Here is a 24,903-nt window from a genome sequence, read left to right as displayed (position 1 = left end):
ACTGTTCATATCAGCACACACGGGGCTCATGTTCACAAAAACTGTGCAGACGGACACTGAGCACGGATCCATTCACAAAGCGGCACAAGCAGAACTAAAGGCACAGAGTTCAGGGAGAAACGTTGGGACATTACAGCATAAAAACCAGGGAAAAAAAGTGTGATAATCTACAACAGCTTCAGTCGGGAAAGACATCGGCTTCAACCGCCTGTGTACAAAGTCTTAGTTATTTTTTTTATGTTTTTTTTTTTTTTTTTAAACAGACTATTGACAGGAGCAGAGGTGCGATCAATAAACAATCACACATGTCACATTAGCCACGATGCAGGTGTAAATGCACACACTTAAACATTCAGATTAGCCCTTAAACACAAGATCAAATATCGATTGAGAGAGCCGAGATAGAAAACAAGAAGAAAAATAAAACATTCACGAAACACGAGTATACACTAAACGATTTACATTTACCATGTGTGAGGTGTAAAATAATTAGTGTGACGTGTTCTTCATTATATAAAACCTTTTTTTTGTTTGTTTGTTTTTAAATGTGTAAGCCTGTATTGTGTCCTTTATATACAGTGCATTTGAGCATTAGAATAACAGAGGATTATATGAGATTTAAAGGGCAGGTTCAGAGTTTGGTAATTTAGCCCAACTGGTTTTTTATCTGTCTGCTTAGAAAAATAAAGATTTGTCGTCTGTAATGTCAGAATCTGCTCGGGAATCATTGAACTGTTATGTTTTCTTTTGTAGATGTGTAAAGTGATTATTTTCTGTACTTGCATGGATACTATGCGAATACAAATTGTTACACTAGTTTACTTTTACCAGTACAAATGTGACAAAACAACAACAACCAAAAAATTAAAAAACAGAAATGAATCCTAATTGCTTTATTTTAAAGACAAGAGAGACAGTTGCCAGATTAAGTGGGTGTGTTTTTGTGAGAGTAAAATAAAAGGGGACCTAAAGGTCTAATAATATAACTCAAAGATGAGGTAAAGCTACTAGATTTGAGTTTGTGAAAAAGACCTTTCAGGAGGAGACACACACAGAAAAACACAAAGCAAATTTGATGTTATAGGTTCTAGTAGAACAAAATCCCAGACAAGTTTGATATTGTTTTTTTAGGTCTCAAAAAGTGTACGTGTCTGGGAAAAAGTGGACATCTGTTCTCCCTAGCTAAAGGCTAATATAACTCTGGGCCTCAAGCATAGATGAGGCTAAAGGCTAATATAAACTTGAGCCTTAATCAACGATGAGGCTAAAGGCTAATATGAACTTGAGCCTTAAGCACAGGTGAGGCTAATGGCTAATATGAACTTGAGCCTCAAGCATAGATGAGGCTAAAAGGGCTAATATGAACTTGAGCCTTAAGCATAGATGAGGCTAATGGCTAATATGAACTTGAGCCTCAAGCATAGATGAGGCTAAAAGGGCTAATATGAACTTGAGCCTTAAGCATAGATAAGGCTAATGACTAATATAACCCTGAACCTCAAGCACAGATGAAGTTAATGGCTAATAGAACGCTGAGTTTCAAGCACAGATGAAGCTAAAAGCAAATATGAACCTGTTCCTCAAGCACAGATGAGGCTAAAGGCTAATATCAACTTGAGCCTCAAGCACAGCTCAGGCTACAGATTTCTTATTAAACTTCTTCCTTATCTGAAGTGAAATGTAAGGTTTGTCTCAGTAGCATTGGCTAATGTAACCTAGAGCAATTAGCCTGAAGCAGAGACAAGATGAGGCTTCTTTCTAAACTCAACACCCTCAAATTTGTGTCCTCAGCTAGGTTAGTTTTATCTGTGACAAGTAAAAGAAAAGTAAAAAATTGGGATAGACTAGGAAACTCTGAACCTGTTCTTTAACCTTTTATTTGTATGCGAAAGCGCAGCCCCTTGCTGAGGTTTCTTTCCTGTAATAATCTGGAACGTATGTTTAAGCGCTGCGTCAGGCTCAGCGCATTTTCCACCAACACATTTTAACATAAAAATCACATGCAGCACTTCATGCCGATAATGACCACTGACTACAGAATATAGCAACAAAATCCAACATGTGGGCCAAGCTGGGGCTTCTGCTGTATCATTACAGGGGGCACATCATATCATTTTATTGTTGACATTTGGATTCTGTCCGCCCCAGTACAGCTTGTCCTCGCCTCTCCTCCTCCTCCTCCACTGGCAGAGCAGGAGCATGCGGAAGGTCTTCTGGAAGGTCTTGTTGCAGAGGGCGTAGCACATGGGGTTGATGGTGCTGTTGACGTAGCACAGCCAGTAGCCCAGGTGCCAGAGGGACATGGGGATGCACTCGGCGCAGAAAGTGGAGATGAGCACCATGATGTTGTACGGCGTCCACGTGAGGATGAAGGCCAGGAGGATGGCGCTGAGGGTCTGGGCCGCCTTCTTCTCCTTCACCAGCACGTTCCTCTTTCTCTTGGTGATCTGGTTCTTCAGGACGGGGTCCATGGGTTTGGAGGTGGTGGAGGCGGAGGACGGCGAGGCGTTTTTGTCCGGCTGCTCTGCTTTCGGTGGACACGGCGTCGCTGCGCTCGTGGGACTGCTGTTTTTACCCTTGGAGCCGGGTTTGAACTTATAAGAGATGCACGTTTTACTGTTCTTCTTTAGGGGAGTGGAAAAATACTGGTCCCCCGTGTAGTCAGCCACTTGTCCGTTCTTATTACTTTGTCCGCTACCTTGCTCTTTGAAAGATCCTTGTGGAGTTTCTATTGAAACGTGAGCCTCCTCCTCTTCTGACGATGAGTAGCTGTTGAATGAAGTGATCTGGTCTGCCTTCGCCCAAGCGTCGTCTGATCTTATGGTCGTTTTAGTGGCATTACTCTGATTAGACGAGGACCAGGACGCCTGATTGTGGCCTCTCCTCTCTCTGGTGAAGTGAAAACAAGAATGAATGATGGTTTTCTGCGGCTTATTCCCCTCTGGAACATTTTCCGTCGTGAGTCCTTGCAGCTCGGCCAGATCTTTGGTCCGTTTCTGTGTCTCCTTGTAGATCCTGCAGTAAAGGATAGTCATAACTGAGACTGGGATGTAGAAAGCAGCGATGGCTGTCCCAAACGTGATCACAGGCTCTGTCAAAAACTGGATCTGACACTGGTCCATAGGCACTTTTCTCTCTCCCACAAAGTACTGCCAGCACAGAATCGGTGGCGCCCAGAGGACAAAAGACACCACCCAAGCCATGCCTATCATGATGGCAGCTCTCTTTGGAGTCCTCTTTGCCCGGTATGTCAGTGGCCTTGTGATGGAGAAGTATCTGTCAAAGCTGATGACAAGCAAGTTCATAACTGAAGCGTTGCTGGCAACATAATCCACAGCCAGCCAGAGATCACACGCGAGATTCCCCAAGGACCAGTAACCCATTAGTATATATGTGGTGTACAAGTTCATGGACAAAACTCCTATGATGAGATCAGCGAAGGCCAAACTCAGCAGGTAGTAGTTGTTCACAGTCTTCAGTTGGCTGTTCACTTTGAAGGACAGCATCACCAGCACGTTACCGACGATAGTAATCAAGCTGACTATGGCTGACACTGTGGCGATGGTTATGACCTCCCACAAACTGTGAGGAGCAATCGGGACATGTGAAGTGTTGCCAAAAGTGCTGTTTAGAGGATCCATGGCTTTGTCTTCTGTCTGCATTACAGCTGAAAAATGTCCTTCTGTGGCCCCATGCAGACTGAGCAGCTTACCTAAAGTGAAAAGAGAAACAGCAGTGAGATATAACTGTGCACAAATTCTAAATAATACACTTTTTCTTTCATATTTTGAAGTAATGGTATAATATGTTTTTTTTTGCACATTTTCAAAATTATTTATTCATATAAAATCTGATTTCTGATTTTTTAATGTCATAATAAGTATATTTATTTATTATTTATTTTCATTGCTGTTATATTAAATGTCGTACATTGTTGATGTTTTGAATGTGGTTTATTGTGTTTCTTGTATTTGAATATTGTTTTATTGTAATTTCCCTTTCCATTATTTTATTTATATGTTCTTTTATTTATTTATTTTTTGCTTACTTGTCATTATGATTATAATATAAAGTAATTTTCTACATTTTTGTAAAGTATCTACCACACGTTGGTCCAAATGAGACCCGGAACCTTCACATCTACTACCATTTTGCCATCGGACACTTTTCGGTAGAACACCCGCGCCGTTGAAATGCTAAGTGTCACATGCTAAACGTTCCGCCGGCTGTTGACAGTAATGGAGGGCAGAGTGAGCAGAGGCAGAGGAGGCAGCTGGAGAAGAGGCGGCCGCGGTGGAAACGACGGCGACGGTTTTGGCGGAGAACACCGAGGGAGAGGCAGAGGAGGCCACCACCGCGGCCGGGGTAAACGAGACCACTACCGGGGTCGTGGACGCGGGGGAGGCGCGGACTTCCATCAGCGGGTGAGATGGAGCATGGGATCCCCGAACCGTTACATCACTCAACCAAACTCCATTCGAAAATCATATTAATTTGAAGTTTTCTTCTTTCTTTTTCAACGTACACACTCGTCAACTAGTTTGTTCATCTTAACAGGACCTCACATTCAATTCGGCATAGTTAGCACTCGTTTTAGTGTAGTGGGTATCTGGTACTTAAGCTAATTTCAAACAAAATACCCCCACAGAGATACATTGAAAAGTTGAACCTTGGTTGAAATGTTTCTGAACAGTAGTGCATGTTACATGTAAAGTGCACATATGAGAGCCTGCCAACCAAATAGAGCAAATTGAGCCTTTTTATCTGTATCATCACAGTGATTAAGCACTTGAAATGTCTCCCACAGCACTTAAACGTTATCACTGTGCAGGCTGGGTCTAGGCCTGGGGTGTGACTCTAGACTCCAGACTCCAGAGGCTTCAGATTCATTTCCACTGGGGATGTTCAGTCAGTTATTTCCCCCTGCCATGGCAACTACAGCATTAGAGGAGAAACAATAGGGGCTCGGTTGATTGCAATCACAGGATTCGTGGTGTGTACGTGGTGCTGCTTGATTGCAATCATAAAAAATCTCCTTTGGTGCATCCATAAGCCACCATGTGGTCTTTGATGATATTGTGGAGACAAGTCCACAGCTTCGTCACATCGCCACGGCAACAGTGTCAAAAGATTTTTGCAGCTGTGTGAAAAAAAAAAAAAGAAACAGGAAGAAAGCTATGACTCAGACGGATTTAATGAGTTCGGTTCTGGCACAGACAGCTTTTATTATTATTATTTATTTTTTTTTTCTGTCATTACAGTGCGGGGACGTGCCTTTTAACTTGACCCCTTTGTTAAGCTTAGCTACCAGTCATGAATATGAGCTATGTGTTAATGACCACTTTGCAAAATACTGTTTGAATTAGACTTTGTGCAATGCAGTCAATGCGTGTGTTATTTTTTTTTTGTTAAAGGAAAGTCTTAATCACAGCACCCAAGGCACAGTCTTTAGACTCTTTAAAGTTGCTTATACGGAGACAAACAAGTCTCGCAGCCACTATTTAGCCTCCCGAGACCCAGCGTCCTCATATGGGGACGTTAGGTTTTAGGTTTGTGGCAGCTTATTCTGCTTCATTTAGACATGTTGTCCTCATAAGGAGACACTTTTGTCTTCCATGTACTGTTAGTCAGGGGTCAGTGCACTTGTTTATTTATGCTTATTAAGTTTTCTTCTTTGATATGACATGAAAAATTAACAAATTAACAAGTACTCATTTGAGGACATTGGGATTTCATCGTTTCTAATTCTGCTTTTACATTAAAATACACAGTTTTACATTTTGGTACACATTGGTGACTTAAATTCTAATATTTTTTTTTCAAAACTTACTTCCAGTTCAAAGATGGTGTTTATTTTTTCTTCTTCTAAGGTCCTACTAATCCCAAATACCTGAAATCTTAATCTTATCTTGAAGACATTAAGATGTATTCCAAACAAATGCTTGGTTCTCAGGAGGTTAAACTAAAAGTTCACATGTATTTTCCTCTCTGTATCCATCATTTTGAACTGGCATTTTATTTTTTTAAAACCTGTACTTAAAGTGTCTGGGTATTCAATTTATTATCATAAATTTGTAAATATTCCTACAATACCAGCAAAAGAGCTGCTGGCTGTAAGAGCACTTGGCTCACGTAAGGAACCTGCGTCCATCTTTCTTAAGAACCTCCTCCACCTTTTGGGAGTTTCCCAAAGCAGAAATAAAGCCAAGTTAAATAGTTCCTCTCGGCTTAGTGGTTGGTTACCTGTCTGCATGGACACTAAGTGAAATAAATTGATGAGACCGTATGTTTACAAGCCCCGAGACATCAGTCAGAATCGGTGTAAATGCGCAAATTGGTCCTGCTCACTATGGAGCATCAGAGGTGTAAAGACAGGCTCAGAATTTAGAGTCTTAAATGGTTTTTTGTATCTGCACACAAATACTTTTTTTTTTTTTTCATGTAAAATTTTACACTTGCTCATCTTGCTGAATTTATATTGCAGGTCTACAAAGGGTTAATTTACAAAACTTTAAATCTTATTGACCCTAGCTTCTTTCCCATGCTCATGTTTGTCCTTTAGGATAAAGATGAAGGGGACGGCCTTCGGGATGAAGAGGAGGACCGGATGGAGGTGTTCTCCAGGAGGAAGCTGGAGTCAAACTGGGACCGATACGAGGAGTCGGAGAAGAAGGAGCCCGACGACGACGTGCCGTCTCAGAGAGGAACGGACTACCACGTGCTGCTGGAGTCGGCAGGTAAGACCTGAGCTCACGGTGCTGGAGGAGGACTGCTTTAGTTTGCTCCGGAGGCTTACGTGCTTGGTGCATCCCCAGCATCTGTATTCAGTTTTACCACAGATATTAAAAGGACCTCGGGATTAAAAGATTAAAAGCGCGTTCGTCTGTGTCAAATACTCCGCCGAGTCTTAATGCAGTTTTCTGAAGTTGTCCTAATTTGTTCAGAGGAGGTTGTCTTAAAGGACGTTAATCGCGTTGCGTGGACCATCCTGTCAAGAACAGAAGATCCTTGTTGCGGTTTACGTGCTTCTTCTCGTAGCTCAGCGGTCGAGCCCCTCGTCTCTCTGCGGTCTCTCAATCTGCTGATATCTCTTCCTCGAGGTTCACAAGTGAGAGATCTCAGCTCTGTCTGACCGACCATAGGATTCAATGCGGGACTCAAGTTTAATTAAACAAAGATGAAGGTCTATCATGTTTGCTAGTTGTAAGGATTCTGCATGGAGACTTCAGGTTTCAGGTCAGCTGTTGTTGGTGTTTGTGTCTGGCCGTTTTACAGATGTGTGACGTGCGCAGATCGATGAAAACATCATGTGACTGATCAAAGATGGAGCTCTCTCGTCTAATCAGCAGAAGTTGCTATTGTTTTTACACTTTTATTATTCAAGCAATGTCTTTTCAGATAAAGCTTGTGGGGTCATATCCACTTTTGCTGTTGTGTTGTCCTTATAGTAGCCGGGTTTCAAGGTTTTCCAGTGGTTCTGAAATTATTCCACGTTTCAGTCTGTTTTTGCTTCAGTTAATTTTTGATGAACCTTTTTGAACAGTTCAATATTTCTGTTTTTTTTTTCTGCCCTCTAAGCTTGCAATAACGTCTAGTTCTTTCAGAGTTGTTATTAAAAACAAGCTCTACACGGCGCCGTAGACCAGTTGAGGAAACGTTACTCAAAGCGTTTACGTCAAGACAGAGCATGCTCAGACAGAACAGAGCCCGACTTCATTCTGATTCGCTGTTTACGTGACTTTCGATCAGTTTGGGAAATGGAATATTCTACCCCCGTGAAACCTTGTTTGTTCTGATTGAGGTGTTTGTATGGAGCATTTTCATTCGATTGTAATTGGAGTATTTGGCTCCATGTAAGCCAGCTACTGTGAATTTAAGATGCAGTCTTTTTGTAGCTTGATATTCTTCTTGATCAATGAACAGCTTCTGCAGCTTCAGTTCTATGTGTTGTGATGTGGTGGATGGGCTTCTGCCTGTATGTCGTCAAACTATTTTAGATTTGGATCTGCCTAAAGAGGAATTCAAAGGACGGAGCTGGTGCAGCTCCTCTGAAATCTGGACAGCAGACACGCTGTGATTGGCTAGCATCGGTACGCCGGCTTTCAGCTCCGTCTGTAGTGAGGACAGCATGAAACTGGCAGCAGTGAACGGCCTCTTTCTCAGTCAGGCCGGTTTATCTCGGATCTTCCCCTGAGACGGAAGAATTTAAACACAATTCGAAGCAGTAATCGCACATTTAAGTGGTTTTCTCTTCCTTTTTTTTTTTTTTTTTTTTTTTTTAATGCCTCCCATATTTTAAAAACAAAACATGATTGCTTCAAATTAATAAACCAACACAATCCATCTGCTGTAGTGGTGTCACAACGGTCAACCGGTTAAATTCACTTCCATTTCCATCCACTCTGTCGCTGCCTGTACTTTTATTTATTTATTTTTTAAACATGGCTTACAAAACACTGCTCCATTATTCCATTATTTTACCCTGGCACCTACTGTGTCTCGCTCACAATTCTTTTAGCAGCAAAAATGAGATTCTGTTCTTTCCTCACAGAAATAGTTTCCTCCATTACCCACGATGCAACATCACAGCCAAGATTTTCCTCCAAGATGTGAGTGTGTTGTGCTACTAGAATGTAGCCTTGAGCTGAAGCAGACACAAAGACTCGGCTTCAGATGCCAACACAGATAAATGTGAGAATGAAGTATTGGCTGATTTTATTTCCAATGTTTTTTTTTTTTTTTTTTAAACTTTTCCAAACATCTCTTGGGGACCTTGCTGAATTCTGAATCTTTTATACATTCAGGACATTTATGTTCAGCCATAAATGTGTGATTCTCCCTTCCCTCAGCATCCCGTCCATTGTAGCCTCTCGTCGGCCTGACTGAGTAGGTTTCATAACGCACTGCGGCGGGGAGAGGAGTACTTGACTGGATAAACAGGGGTTTGGATGTGGAAGGCTAAAAATGTTATCTAGCATTAGAGAATTTTTTGAAACAGCAGGGTTCAAAGTAGGGTCAAAACAACACGTTACCCTTGTTTTAATTAGCAAAAGTAAACCAGACATGCTGTGACGATTGACACTTTTTTTTTTAAAGTTGCATAAAAGTAGAAGTAGAAGTAGTAGAGCAATAGCAAATAAATAAAGGTTTGTTTTATCAAAAATTATCATTGCATTTCACTATTAATGAACTGTTTGTGTTCAAGATACTTTAAAAAGGATTTTTGCCGGTTATAATACATTTTTGATATTATTTGCTGATCAGCCACAACATTATGACCACTGAGAGGTGAAGTAAATAACATCTCGTGACAATTAAATGTTCTGCTGGGAAACTTTTGGACCTGACATTCATTCGTGTGGATGTTACTTAGACATGTAGCACCCAACTAGATCAGACCAGACCCCCCCCCCCATAGCAATGACACTCCTTGATGGCAGCAGACACACATGCACAAAAACGGTTTAGAAACAACTCAAAAAACATGAAGAACAGCACAAGGTGTTGACCTGGCCTCATAAATTCACTAGATCCCAAACTGATCAAGTATCTGTGGGGTGATCCACAGAGACCCCCTCCCCTCAACCCAGAGGACACAAAGGCCCCCACTAACAACAACACAGGACACCTTCAGACGGTCCATGTCCATCCTCTGATGAGTCACAACTGTTCCTGAGGAACAAGGCAGATCTACACAATATTAAAAAGGATTCCTCAAAACTGGTTTTGAAGCTCAGTGCGGCAGCTCTGGCCGCCGCCATCTTGCCTGTACCTAATTTAAAAATGGAGGTGGAACATCCAGGCAGGCGACCTGTGAGGACACCCACCTGTCACTCAAAGTGGCCACGCCCCAAAATTAGAAATACATTCAAACCTCGATATGGATGTAGGACCGAAATATTAGAACTGAATGAGGAAATTGGGTTGAACTCAACATCTCTGTGTTTGTTCTGAAGGTCCGTGCAACATTTGGACTCTCTTGTTGTCCATTAAGAAGCCATTAGGCTGTTTGTTTGGATCGGTTAGCAGCCTCTGCAGTGCTGTGTCGCTGCTGTCTCTCGCTCCCTCTCCTTCTCTTGTAGTGTAAATGCCAAAGGTGCTCTTGTGAGTTGTTCGACTCCCATCTCTCGTCTCTGTGTTTTGCCCACATTGGCAGATTAGTCATGCCGTACAGCAAGAGGCAGCGGCTCTCCAGAGGATACTTAATTGTATGTGGGAGGTGATGCTTTTAAGAGCCGTTTTCTGGCCAATTAAGGTAGCTATGAAATCAGGAATCCACCGCAGAAACCTCCCTTTTCCTCTTAACTTATTACAGAACACCTCTTCTTTTTCAATCGCCGTCGCCTTTGGTGTCTAAGGAGTGAAAATATTGTTTTACGGTCAAGACCGGACAGAATGTGCATGTGGGGCGATTTTTTTTTTTTAGGCATTATCAGAATAAAAATGGCCCGCGGTCGTGTTTCTCAACCTTCTTTACGAGATTCAAAAATCCAAGAGCAGAGATGTCGAGGGCAGAGCTTTACCTACAGCGTGGTGGAGGCGTCGGACGCCAGCGCGGTTTAGAAAAACATGTTTACAACGTTTTTAATCAAGTAGATGCGATGTTTTCACATTTGCGAGACAAAGAGATTCGGCCTGTCATAACAGCACATTTTTTATCACATATTTGAGCCTCTATTTGCCAGATATTTGTTGCTCGCAGCTGAGGACATTTGAACAGCCTCAAAACAAAACTGCACAAATATATTTGTGAGTGGGTGGATTGTTTTTCATCCTGCCTGATATTTAGGAGAAGAAAGCTCTGAGGTTTTGTTAAATCATAAATAAAACCATTAAAAGCTGCAGCAGTTGATCGATTGATTTCTTAGCTGACGGGAAATTATCCTGGATCCACTCGTCTCACCTCCTCAGATTTTTATAGATTTGCTGTTTTCAAACGATCACGGTTAGAATAATGCCCCGAGCGTGTCTTCGGCATTCAAATTTGTCAGCGTGCACTTTGGCAAATTGAGCTTGTAAGTGTTTTCTGGTGATTCATAGAGCAAAGATCTGATTTAAAATAATCACCCATGAAAAGTAATCATCATTTGAAGCTTTAAACAGATACGGATGTAACAGGTTGAGTTTGTTCATATTAAAATGTCGTCACTTGTGGTAAAAATGTTAAATGAATTTGCTTGAATTGAAGAAATTACTGATCTGGTCATTATAGTGACATACTGAACACATGTGTGTGTGTTTGTATGAATATACCATGCACTTTGCATATGTACAGAAACATTTCATTCTTGTAACTTTTGATTTAATCAAAAGTTACTCAGTTATTCAGTTATTCCTCTCATATTATACTCATAACTTATTAAATCCTCATCTTATATAATACTTGTCTCTTATTTAACACCAATAATAATAATAATAATCAGATTCTCATTACATTATTATGGAAACTTCATCTCATAACATATTCGTCTGTTATTAATACTCATGAAAAAATACTCATGAAATCTCATGAAATACACTGGGAGTTGATCATTTGACAAAAATAAAATCAAAGTAGGTGGAAGAAAGTTGGCTCCTCTTATTGTAACATCACTACTGTGACAAAAGAATCAAAAATAAAGCTTCCTTGTTTGCGTAGTGTCCTGCCAGGAGAGACGTTTTATCGTTTTATCAGAATGGCTCAACAGTCGACAGGTTTCTGAAGCTATTATAGTTTCCACCGAGGCACAGCTGTCAAAACCTTCTGTGGTTTTTTTTTTTACCAAGGCCGCTGAATGTGGGAATGTGACGCTCTCTGAAAAATCAAATCGACCCCACCATGTGGCCCGTCCTTGGAAATTAATGAGGAGCGCTTCATTGGAAGTGGTTACTTCATTTATCGGCGTAATCGGACGTGTGAGCCAGCCCGTCGTCGTCTAAACAACCTCTTATACGCTCAACTTGTAAGACGTGTGTTCATGCAGGACGATCAATGGCCGATTTTAAATGGACACGGTCGAAAAATGAGAATGAAACCAAGCAACGAAATTAATGCAAAGATGCCAAAAACTGTAGTTCCTCAAATGACCACTTGAGGCTGGTTATGAAATGTGAGTCATTCCCCATAGTCAACAATGTTAAAATGTTTAACAGCGGAAATAAGCACGTCTGCAGCCATGTATTATGTCTTTACGTCTAATTTCTCCATTCTCCATATGTGGCATAGTTAATTAAAATATAGTCAAAGTTTAAACTTGCGCATATTTAAACTGAACTAAACGAGAGTCGTGCGATGGCAAGATGGCGACGGCCAGAGCCACCAACGTTGAGCTTCAAAACGTCTCTCGTTAAACCCTGTGGTTAACATCATCTTTATGTACTTATCTATGGATGAGACATGTTATAGATTTTAAAAGCTTCTCAAACATCCCAAACATAATGGTTCTACTCTCTCTTTACCCCATACGTTGTATTCTTTTCATTCATTCATTCGTTCTGGCTCAGCTGGTCTAGTGCAGAACCTGCCACCGCTGTTTATAAATCCCCCATTTGTATCACTTCAGCCTGTTTATATTTCATTTTGACTTTTTCTTCCGTCAAATGTATCCAAACGCGTTCGCCCGCTGCGCGAGTGACTCACTCTCCCCGCGGACAGCTTTAGAGATTCACCTGATGACTGCGAGGATTTATGAATTCGCCCCAACTGGGACATTTACCACTGCCTGGAGAGCGACCCGCAGCCTTTCAGTGGATTTCCCTCGCCGCTTTTGTTTAAAAGTATATAATTGAGTTGTTGGGACACGCGGTGGGCGCCTGACTTTTTTGTGTTTGCAAAAGCTGCTATTGAAAGCGCCGCTGTGCTCGTGTGTGATTAGCAAAAAAACGGAGCCTGTCGACGAAAGTATGTAAACAGACCGTTTGATTTGAGTTGAAGGTCAGGTTGATTTCTGTTATTTTCTGGGCTCGCGAGTGGTTATTATACGCACGTGGGCCCTGCTCCCTGTCTGAACATCCCTGCAGCTCTGCGGCGTTCGCGCGTCTTTGATTGAGTCCGATTACACCTTTTTATTACAGCCAGCGCTTTGAGGCTCTTTGATTCAAACGCTCAATGACTGAATGTGTCAAGAGGCAGCGGGAGATTATTATTTTCTCTTCTCATATCCTCGACTCGGGCGACGACTTCTCGAATATGAAACCGTGCTGCTTTTGCATTTCGCCGAAAAATGTTTTAATCCCTTTTTATTGAATTAAATGTCCTTCAAGTTTCCCTTCGAGCCTCAAGGAATTAAATGCTGTTGACTGTTTTCTGTGCAGCTTTTTTATTTTTTTTGTCATCTTGCATTGTTGGGGGTTAATTGTGCCGTTGCTAGGGGCAATGCACATATGCTGCAGTTCCCTTATTCTGTGTGTGCATGTGTGTGTGTGTGTGTGTGTGACTCGGGGGGGAAATAGCCGGCCGGTTATTTACATCCTAACACAGTCATCTATCTGTACACATTAACGCAAGAATCAATCCTCCTCCCCCGCAGCCGTAGTTCACAGAGGCCTCTAATGGGCACCTATCAATGCTCAATCATAATGAGACAGAAGGAAATCGCATTAGAGTTTCAGTGATACGGGCTAACTGGATTGACAAACACAAGGACGTTTTCCTAACTGAGACGCATGGTCCCAATCATGCCATTAATTCCTATGTTCCGGTGTCGTTATGGATACTTGATTAGCCGCGCAGACTGGAGGAGGGTGGCGTCAAAGCAGAGGAATGAGGACGGCCGCGCGCCGTCTGATTGGCAGGGATAGGAAACGATAGCATTACAGGTGCTTAGCTTTGTTTCCCTGCAACTGCTGATTAAGACGAAGCCGGCAGAGGAGGGCGCGAGGCTAAATAAAGCCGCAGGTGGATCATAGACACTTCACCGAGATCATCCCACGGAGCAGTCTGCCCACTTCCACCCTTAAATATGTGAGGGGTTGTTTGAGTGGTTTGAACAAAAAAAAAAGAAAAGAAAAGGGTTCGTTTGAGGGGTTCTTATTCTGAAAAAATAAAAATAAAATGTCAACTTAAAATCAGTTAAAGAGCAGCAAACATTTGAGAAATATGACCTGGCAAGGTTCTGGATCAATCAATTATGCATTATTTTCTGAAAATATTAATTGTGTGCAATTATAGAATATATAAGAAATAGTTGAAATCCCATTGATGTTCAGTTTAATATCAACAATCACATTTTTTTTATCATTATTGAATCTTTTAGGTTGAAATTTAGCAGCTTTTCTTGGTATAACATTGTAGTAAACTTAATATTTTTCCATTAAACAAATGAAATTATTTGGTCATTTTGGAATGTTTTAAGCAAATCTTTAAATTTAACAAGCTTCACAACACAATGGAACAACATTTTTCAATTACGCCTCACGTCCCCTTCAGTAAACTCCTACACAAACCTGTTTAAGCTCAGTTAATTACCTGTCGTGGCGCCGTAAAAAGCTGTCATTTTTAAATCCCCACGGTGCAAAAAATGTGCCGTGGGCTCCGAGTCCGGGCTGTAAAAAGCTCTGGTGACAACTGATGAACCCCAGCACTTGTTCCATGATTCATTAATACTTCTGCGCTACATTTATTTATAATTCGGCAATAAAATTTTTGTCATGTTGGACTTTCTAATATGATTCAACTATAACAGTAAGTAGGGTCCGTTTGACAGCTGCTCTTGTAAACTGTTTCATTTCCTGCCATAACAGCCACATCAAACACAAAAGGATACTCACGCTCTACAGCTCCGACATCTTCATCTTTTAATTTGTCTTTTTTCCCCTTTTTTTTTTTTTTTACTCCCGTCTTCTCTCCGCCAGAGTTTCCTCCGTTTCTTCTTCCAGCTGCGTTAAGTCTTCATTAGCTCTGCGCTGCCTCACGCCTTCCCTCGCCGGCTCTCCCTCCCCTCTCTCCCCCTCTCGGCGACTTTTTCCCTTCGCGCTCGCTTCTCTCCAACGAGGTGAAAAACACTCTTGTCAAATACAGGTAGGTCATCACACCGTCTCTCATCCTCGTCAGTTGCTAAGTACGAGGCACTCTGGCGCAGCCGGGTTCATCAGCATCGCTCCCGCGTCAAAAACGCTGCTCGCAGCTCCCCGCGGCGCTCCGGCTTCTTTTCCTGAGGGAAGATGGCAAACGCAACAGCTGTTCAGTGTCAATGTCCATGTGACGAAGCAGCTGAGGTGTCAAGATGAGACCTCTTTTCCTTTTTTTCTTTTTCTCACAGAAGGGTGAGTTACTGAGAAGAACTCCTTCTTCTCCTTCTTCTTCTTCTTCTTCTTCTTCTTCTTCTTCTCCTCAGCGGCGACGATCGGCCGAAAGTCCGCGTCAAAGCCGTTTTCACCAGAGATGAACTTGTGAACTCAGAATCTGCTAAGAAACCGAACAAATCGGCAGAAATGAGCCGTTTCGCTTGCTCTTATTTTGCAAAGTTTAAGCAACAAGTAAAGCCTCTTATCTCCTCAAGGCTGCACAGGCTGAATGACTTTTTTTTTTTTTTTTTTTTTTTCGTCTCCTGCTAAAATAAAAAAAGCTGCTTGGATGCTCTCTGCCCTCACATCCTCTGCAACGCTCAGCCTCCCGATAGTGGCGGCTCACTATTAGGAGAAAATTCCCACATAGGTGGAAGCCTCGCGCTGTGGCAAGAAAGCAGGGAATAGGAGGGAGGAAGAGGTGAGGGGGTGGAAGAGGTGGAGGAGTGGTGTGAAACAGAGCGGCGGTGTGTGTGTGTGGGGGGGGGGGGGGGGGGGGGGGAGGAGGAGGAGGGAGGAGCTGGAGGAGGAGGAGGAGCTGATGCGGGTGTCAACGGTAGTTCAGGAGGAGGTGAGTGTTTGCGATGGCAGCGCAGCAGATCTGTATGTCTTCACCGGAGAGGAAATGCATTTGCGCACCTGCCCGGCTCCTCAATCTGCCACACTTGCCCCACTTCATGGTGTCTTGGTTGGTAATCCCAAATGCATCTGACCGTGCAGCCCCCTTTTCCCTTTTCCTTTTCCCTTTTCCTTTTCCCTTTTTTCTTTTTTAAATGTGAACTGCAGAAGTGTCAGACTTTTCATTGAACCGCTATGATTGTCTCCTTTGTGTTTCTCTCGGTGTGACCTTCATTGTGCAGATAAGCTGCTGTTGCTGTTGTTGCAACTTTACAGGGGAAGCAAACAGTGTCTGAAACAGCATTCACACAGTGAAGGGCAGACAGAAAAACAAGTATTGTGGGGATATTTGTAGTGTGGATTTATGATATTTATGAAGCTGATGCTATTTGGTTGTTAAAATCCACACTAAACCTTTTTTAATTACATTTTCTAATACGTGTTCTTGTTATGACCAAGATATGCGACAGATTCCTGCCTACGAACATGTAGGTAATGAGCTGTGTGTCATTATGAGGATGAGCAGGGACATATCAATAGCAAGAGAATGGCTCCATATTGACAGGAGGCCAGTGAACAATTATAAAACTTAAACCTTCCAAGCAAATTCTCAACATGCTCTGAATCGATGCCAGTGGTTGTGATCCTCAGGAGGTCCCTTTTAGTCTCTTATTGGTTAAAAAAAAAAAAAAAAAAAGAGTGCTCCTCAGGGTTTATGATTTGATGGGAATCCGAGGCCCGAGAGTGATGGAAGCTCATCTGTTTGCTGCTGGTTGTTGGATTCATGAGCAGCTGTTCGTATCCGTAAGCAGCGTCCACTCCAGTGGAGAGCAGCTCGGTGACTGCTGTTGACGCAATGAGACTAACACATCGTCAGTCGCTGTGGAACATGCTGTCAGCACCCACCACGTCTGTAATGACATGAAGCAACGTCCCGGCAGCCAGCAGCAGCAGCAGCAGCAGCAGCAGCAGCAGGGAGGAAGATGTTTGTGTTGCTGGGCATCACTTTTGCTCTAATTTTAGCTCCAAAACTGTTCACAGAGCAGAATTTACGCTACATATCCCAGCACTTTCTCATCCGTCACCTTTCTGCTGAAGCTCATAAGCTGCAGAAAAAGAGGAAGCTATGACAGTGAAGCCAAAGTATGTGGAGCGCCCCCTGGTGACTGACTGCAGAAAATCCAAATCCAGAAAGTAGCGGATGTGCCATCATGATGGTTGATACTTGGCATTGACAACCGCTCAGTGAAGCCGTCCCATAGGAACTTGAGAGCAGGACATAGAGTAGAAAAGTCAAAATAATAATTTCTCTTAACTTTTGTTTTTGTGAGGTTCTAATTGGTAATGTAACTGCCTAGCTAGCTAAAATGTAGTGAGCTGTGACGTCAGTACATTAGCTTGAGGCAGAACAGAGGGAAGGTTGAGGTGAACACTGTCACTTTCAAACGTGAAAATGTCGTCTTGCTGTGTTTTTGGCTGCTAAAACCAAAAAAAATCTAAAAGACTAAGTCGAAGGTTTTATCACATACCAGCTACTGCCAGTCGTAGACATCTTTGGTTCGACCTTGGCTGTTAAAAGAAAGGATTAGAGGGAGACAATGAACAGCAATACGCACACTTCATATCAGGTCAGATTAATATGTAATGCGTCATGTCGGTGAGTATAGTCCCATCAGTCAGAGTCAACTTTTTAAAATAACACTCACAGTCTCGGGGAGTGAGTGTATTAGTATATTCTCTAAAATGTGCTTTCTCCTCGTCCATTCTTGCCAAAACAGTCCATTAAAATCCATTGAAATATGCTAACTGCTGTTTACAGGCTATAGTGTTTGAGATGTGTTGCATCCAGTTAAGCCCCGCCCCTCAAAAATGTCACATTTTTTTCAAACTGTGAAGGGGTCTATTTAAGCTCTGTGGTGAAAAAGTCCGCAATCTGAAGTTAGCATTTACAATGTCTTTCATTTATGTCATTTTTGATGTTGGTTGCTTTGCTTTTTCATTTTTTTCCTCAACATTTCTTTGTAACTGGTGATGGTACAAAGGTGGTGCAAAGTGTCTTCCACCATGTCTTTAGAAATTCAAGCCTCAGTGTGGCCAATGGGAGAAAGTGGCGACGCGTCATCCATTTTTATTTTTATTTATTTATTTTTTTATTTATACAATCTATGCTAAAGCTGTTTTTTACTTGAGAAAGTGTTACCCTGCAATGCCTGACGCCAAATGGGGGCCACAGAACAAAGATTAATCAGCTTGGGTCTAAATGGAGGTTGACTCTTATCAAAATTAAAAAAAGTTCCATGACCTCTATCATTAGTTCAAATTGGGCGGGGGGGCTTTGTACAATCGAAGCAGATGGCGATGCTGGCTTGTCTTCCACCCATACATAAGACAACTTTGTGTGTTTTTTTTGCTTCCGTCCATGTGTCACAGATTTCATCATCTGCTCGAGTTTGTGAAGGTCCACACAGAAACCTCAGCAGATGTCCACATGCACCCCAAAATTTGTATTCACTTGCATCAAATGGGCGTACGCCAGGAAAACAGCTGGCCCTTAGTAGAGATTTCTGCTATTCACACCTTTTTTTTTTAACCTTATACTTCATAGTTATAAGAGTACAAGGACACACAGATGGCATTAAAATTCTGGCAAGAAATTATTCCAAATATAAACCTTGTGCTCTTGGCCCACTGTGCTTGGAAAGCAAAGGCAACAAACTCCCACTGCAGACTACTCCATAGTGATTGGCACAACTCGGTAATAGTCATTGACACCGTGCCACAGTTTGGTGTGTAATTAACTGCTGCACTTTTCTGTGAAATCTTTGTAGCTAAACAGTGCAAAGTCGCAGTAAACCTTTCAGAAACATCCACGGGAGCCATGTTTATTTTTAATGCATTAAACCAGGGACCATTAGAATAATACAATAAGATCCATTATCAGGAAATCTCGCTTGTGAGGCTGTTTTTGCAAGATGCATCTCATAAGACAAGATTAGCGCAACAAGATTAGTCCACCTGTGAGAGCAATCTAAAACATGACAGACGGCGACAAAGACCCAAAGAGCTGTGGTTCGTCCTCTTGGTAATAGCGTGTTTCCGCTTTAGTATTTCAAGCGGCTTCTCCATCTCTATATTTTTTTGATTAATTATTTTGCATCAGCAAAGATAGAGTAAATATAGAGTTCAGTGAGGAAAGGTGAACTGAGAAGATTCGAGAGAGTACAACTATTTGTATGACTCGTCATTGGCAAAAGTTTCAATCGTCATTGTTGAAAGTCAAGAAACAAAAATGAACCCAAGTGATTTTTACAGAGCGAGCTGGACAGACGAGTATCAGTGGCTTGCACCAGTGTAGACTATGACCCTGACCCTAACCCTAACCCTAAGAGTAAAATATTTTAAATAGTACAAATTTCTGGAAGGGAACTTGAGTAAAGTTGTTACAAAACAGAAATATCCCTAAATGAATCGGTACTGAATTACTTTGGGTCCCTGTGAATCAAAACAAAATCAATTCAGGAAATCCACAGTGATACCCAGCTCTAGTTTTAATCGATCCACAGCGGTGTGGAGACCCGATAATTGCCCCTTACTGTGTCAGTGACACTTATTCAATTTAATAAAACATTTTTAACAATAGCCTACATCCACCCATAGAAGCACCACCATTTATCTCCCCCCCTTTTAGAAATCACTGCTTAATTAAACAGCTGAGAGGACGTGAGCTGATTCATCTTCCCTCTGCGTGATTAAACCAGGCTGGTTCGTGAAAAGTTTCATGTGACTTTATCATGTATGTTCCCGTGGACCGCTAATCCACCACCTAGCTATTGATTGTGAGGAGAATCCAATACAAGGTGTTCGGAAATCCTCCAGGAGTTTGTTTAATGAGGCCCGCAGGCACTGTGGGCTTAATTTCTGTAGATAGGACATGTCAGACTTCCATCAACATGGCTGTTCAACGGTGACACCGGCAAAATGTCATAAAGTCATTACTGCGAATGGAAGTTGGCGTAGGCTTAAGGGATATGGAAGATCAATACAGCTGCCATCAATTATAAGACGTACTTATGACATAGCTTAAATACTAATGGCGTCCTTTAGAATGTGCATCAGACAAAAAAGAAGCTTTGATAAAGGCTTTTCGTCCTTTTTTTATGAACTTTAGACTTGAGATACCCCCTTGAAATTAATTGAATTCCATTATTGGTTTGGACAAAACCTCACTGGCCAGTGTTTTGTCTTAGCACCGTCTCCTTTGGGGTTTCAGGCTTCTCTTGACATTGCTTATAGTTTGGGAACTCTTGACGCTTTCCGTATCCCCCGTTTTAGGGCCTCTTTGTTTGAGTTTTCACACAAAAAAAAACGAGGGAGTGATCTATTTCAGACAGTATTTTGCCATTTTTCTGGTTGGGGCCTAGGTTTGAGGTAACTGGGGTGCCTGTTTGATTTGATGTTGTATCCTGGTGCCATTTATGAGCTGACTATAACATACGCCAGGAACTGTGAATTTCTGGCTAAGTGCATTGTCCATCAGGACCAATTAGCATCAATCTGCAATAAATAAAAAAAATAGCATTCTGGGGTAGATGGAGACACTAAAATGAACCTTGCTCCAAATATCTACACTGGTGGACGTCATCCGTGGCAGCTATCTGAGACGACAATGATAAATTAAAGAAAGAAGGGACTAAACGTGCAGATAAAAGAGGGAATGCTGTGTTGTGGGATAGATTTGGGGTGCGGGACGTCCTGTCGGTGTAAAAGAAACTCGTTCAAACCCTCAGGCGTCTCAAGAATTGTAGGCAGGTCCATGCTCTGGGCTTTCTAGACAGGGACTTCACATTTTGACTCGGAATGTGGTCTGGCAGGGGAAGGAACGCTTTTCAGAAACTCCAGCTCGCTAGGCTCCGTCGAGACGATTCTTTTCCCCATTTCTGTGACAGCGCAGCAGTAGAGATTCCCTTTGAGAGGCTGAAGACGTGTGGCGTGTTGGGGCTGTCTGGTTGACATCAATATGACGCAAGAAATTTGGCGGTTTGAGATTTCTTTGCCTGTGTTTTTAAGAAAGTTAAGAGAGGCAACAAGGCAGAACTGTAAGACTTCTGTTGTGGCTGGGGAAATCTGTGGGATCTGACCATTTGTAATTCAAAGACGAAAACTCCCTTTAAACCATGTCATCCAGTGCATCGATGACGTTACTCGATATTCTATTGATAATATCGATATTGATGTTGCCTATAGATTCCAGCCCACAGACGATTATGCACATATATATAAATATATATGTGTGTGTGTGTGTATACAATTGTGTCAAAGGCAACAACAATAACCTTTAATTCCCCAAAGATGAGACAGTTATTTAAATAAATACAAAAAGAGTGTGTGGTTTAGAAAGAAAAAACAAATTAGTCATTTAATGGTGTGATTCTCTGCCTCAATTAAAGATAATTGCTTTGTGTGCTTCACACTTCCCACACAGCGTTGCTTGTCATGTGGTAAATAACAATAGCAGGGCGGAAAAACAATGGCTTTCCGCCAGATGTATGGCTTCAAAGAAAAAAATAAATAAATTATTATTTGGTTGTCATCAACCTTGTCCCTGAACGTTTGTGCCGGCTGCTTATTAGCTGTGACCAACCAAACGTAGCGTTTGTCATGAGTCAAATGGTCTTTTACTCAAACAGATGCCGCAATCCATGATGGCCCTCGCTTTGAGTAGCATTTAAATTAGCTACTTGAGATTACTTACGTAATATTCCCCCCAGTGTAGATATGCTACAGAATGACTTGATGAGGGATTAGTATATTTTGCGTTTAGCCTTCGTGATAATGCCTCTTTTGAATTAACCCCCACTCGTCTATGATTCGTCTGAAGGGGTTTACCGCTGAATAAAAGAATGTAACCTTGGTGAAACTGGGGAAAACAAGATGAATGACGGTCATTAAAAGCCAGAGTTAAAGACAGTGAGATTAGAAAGGCTGAGAACGCAACAGGCAGCTCGGATAATTGCTGTTTACTCTGCCGCTTATTCAGCGACCCGGACCTCACCGCCGACCCCTGTGTGGCTGCTCCGCCGTCTGCCTGTGCCATGTGGGTGTAGTGTGTGGATAAAGATGTCGATTGCACACGAATACTGTGATGCATCGCGCAGCTCAATGAATCAATATTAAATGTTTTACACACCGGCTCTGAAAAGCTGTTAAAAACCTCAATTGATGTTAAAGGGAGACGTCTATACGGCGATGTGGCCGGCTTGTAAAATGTTGCCTCCCCGCGGACCTGCTCTCTGAAGATGTTGAAATCCATGATGCAACCTCTCTGCATGTCTAATTTGAGAGGTGCCGGATCTCTTCCGATTTATATACTGGCCCTGATCATTTTATTTTGATTGCAGCATTTCAAATTAACAGTTGGGGGTAAAGTGGTCGGAGAGGCTCTTCTTCTCGTATGCAAATCCCGTTTTCTCCAATGTTTTTATTACAAATTGGTTGGCCGATTCCAGTGGTTGACTTTATAGATTAACATTTAGCCTTTATTTTACCAGGTTTGTCCCGTTGAGATCGACAATCTCTTTTTACGCACGACAAAGAAAAGCTCAGTTAAAATGTTTGCTCCCACACAAATTGGATTGCACAGATTTCACCATCTGTTAAAACTCGTTCAGGGACACTACGTTTTGAAGTTTAGATTGGAGTTTAGGTGCAGCAGGAGCAGAAAACCTAAAAGGTGTTTGTGTCCAATTCAATTTGTACCTTAGGAACAACATGTCCTTAGAATGGAAACTGTATATTATACGATAAACACAAAGGACTCATGGCATTAAACGTCAATTTGCCCCAAAAAGCTACGTCTGAGTTGGACTTTAACTATTATTACATAATCACCTGGTTGTAATTATTTGATATGACTGCAGTTATTTTGTCTAGTTGTTGATGATGAAAGGATTACAGGGCAGTCCGCTTATTATTTTTTTTTCTAGGTGGTAGCACTGGTGCTAGCAAGTTAAAAATGTAATGCATTGTGCTATTTTTGCAGTCAAAGATTGTTTGTTTTCATTGGTACTCCATTCACAAATCTGCCACTTTAATGCTGGTAAATTTCACAGAGCAGCAGATGAACCATTGGAGCACCATTTTATATCGCAAACGTTAATGCTAACACGCTAAAAAGACGAACAACTAAACACAAGTGCAGTGTCGCGCAATGTAAACAGACTTTCCAATTGCCTGCTAAGCCTTCAATGCATTGCTGTTTTTGGCTGCCGTTACGTCACCTTTTGAGCCCGATTAGTTTCCATTACTTTTAAAGAAGATACCAGCGCAACTCCTTTGCACGTGTGCTAGTCGATGCATATTTCTCTTCGCAACATAAATTGTTGTACTGTACAGGCCTGTAATAGAAAATTTCATATTTCCTTCACTATTTGCACCATAGACTGTATAAATATGGACGAGTCCTCCTCTTCCTTGCTTCGGCCAATACTTAGACTGTTTTTCCGGGGATATGGGCGGCGCCATCTTGTGGCTTGGGTTTGATCAGTACCGTCCAGGAGTGGAGCCATGATATCAATGACCAAACTTCCTCCAGACTCCATCACTACATTCGAGTCTTTATTTAATTAATGCTACCCTCTGCTCTACCTCCAGCAGTTACAAGGAAATGAAATGAAAGTTATAAAAATTGACACTTGAACACGCATCAGCATTTTATTAACTACCTAAAATGACAGAAAACATCCTTTAAAAAATGTTTTGACTTGTATTTTAGTGTTTTAGTTTGTCCCAAGTAACACAGAGGAGGTGGAGCTTATGACATATACTGCAGCCAGACACCAGGGGGAGCTCTACTTGCTTTGGCTTCACTTTTGAGGAGCTGTTCTGCCGTCCATCTTTATACACTCTGTGGTTAAACGCAATTAATTGTTTGTTGACTAAAATGCTTAGAGATGCACTGATACCACTTTTCAATACGATACTTTTAGAACTGTAATTTTATTATTGGTCCAGCTAAAAAGTGGCATCAGTGGATCCCTAAAAATAATCAACGTGGCTTCAAGTGCTTCTGCTGATCTGGGCACGTCGACAGATCTGCAGGTAACTATGGCAACGAAGAAAGCTTATATCTGTCTGGATATCCAACGCATGTTTTCTCAAATTAATGAAGATGTGTCCGATTTTATCTGTTGGCTTTAGTCGCAGTGTGTTGAAATTTCTTGGCCACTGCAGGTTAAAACATTTTGCAAATATCTGGCGTATGCTTTACAAATTCAGGTTCTCCTCCTGTAAATTCAGCGTATTTAGTTTCTCCTGACAGTTTTTTGACGGCAAGCTTGCAGTTTGAAGACATTACTATAGTCTCGGCGGATGATAAACTTCAGCTTCAGCTTAACGGAGCCCGACGGGCGCTTCACAGGAGACAGCAGGAGACTCTTTTATCACCGTTTCCGCTGAGAAGAACTCTCAACTTCACATTGTCTTTGCGCACAATGAAGGATCCCACACACTGTATTTTTCTCGTAAGTGGGTCTTTACAGAGTGCAGGTGGCGGCGTGTGTTTTGTGTCGGAGGGACCGCAGCGCCATGATTCAGGCGGACACGGACAGCTTTGAGTGTCTTTTGATGAATTTACCACGAGAACAGAGGAACTGTGGATTTCTGAAGCGAATAGATCAGCCGGGGCGGCCGCTTTGGAGCCCTTGTTTGGATTTGAGGACTGGCTGTCTCGTTTCATCCGCTCAAGCCTCCGTAAGGGGTTGAAACGTCCATGCTTTTCTGGCGGTTTTCGGTGCTTATTTAAGGCGATTCCACGGCTCTTTATTTAGCCACCCGTGGGTGCGTTGTTCTTATCTTCCTCTGACCTTTTGAGGGCCTCTTTTGTGAAGACGGAAGAACAAACAGCAGTAATGTTCTGCCAAGTGAAGCTGTTCGTCAGATAAAATGTGCAGTGTGATCCTGATGTATGGTGCTCCTGTTTACTATCACTGACCCAGTTTATGAATGGTGGTGATTAGCATTTGC

The 24,903-nt window shown here is 42.0% G+C and overlaps 2 protein-coding genes across 2 annotated transcripts in view; one reads left to right on the top strand and one right to left on the bottom strand.

Annotated features, from left to right (window-relative positions):
* Positions 1-1,414: 1,414 nt before the first annotated feature.
* On the bottom strand, positions 1,415-15,681 carry chrm5b (cholinergic receptor, muscarinic 5b). Its single transcript, XM_047574445.1, has 2 exons — positions 14,749-15,681; positions 1,415-3,712 (listed from the first exon to the last, which is right to left on the bottom strand). The coding sequence occupies exon 2, from the start codon at positions 3,660-3,662 to the stop codon at positions 2,106-2,108; it is 1,557 nt and encodes a 518-aa protein (XP_047430401.1). The 5' UTR covers positions 3,663-3,712; positions 14,749-15,681; the 3' UTR covers positions 1,415-2,105.
* Positions 4,194-24,903, top strand: part of aven (apoptosis, caspase activation inhibitor) — a 32,522-nt gene continuing 11,812 nt past the window's right edge. Inside the window, exons 1-2 of the mRNA XM_047574446.1 lie at positions 4,194-4,424; positions 6,563-6,737. Coding sequence (XP_047430402.1) covers positions 4,239-4,424; positions 6,563-6,737 — 361 coding nt within the window. The 5' untranslated portion in view covers positions 4,194-4,238. The remainder of the gene's footprint in view (positions 4,425-6,562; positions 6,738-24,903) is intronic.

This window comes from Mugil cephalus, chromosome 21 (assembly GCF_022458985.1).
Source record: "Mugil cephalus isolate CIBA_MC_2020 chromosome 21, CIBA_Mcephalus_1.1, whole genome shotgun sequence".
NCBI lineage: Eukaryota > Metazoa > Chordata > Actinopteri > Mugiliformes > Mugilidae > Mugil > Mugil cephalus.
The sequence above is the reverse complement of the archived record's forward strand: the minus strand, read 5'-3'. Positions and strand labels throughout refer to the sequence as shown.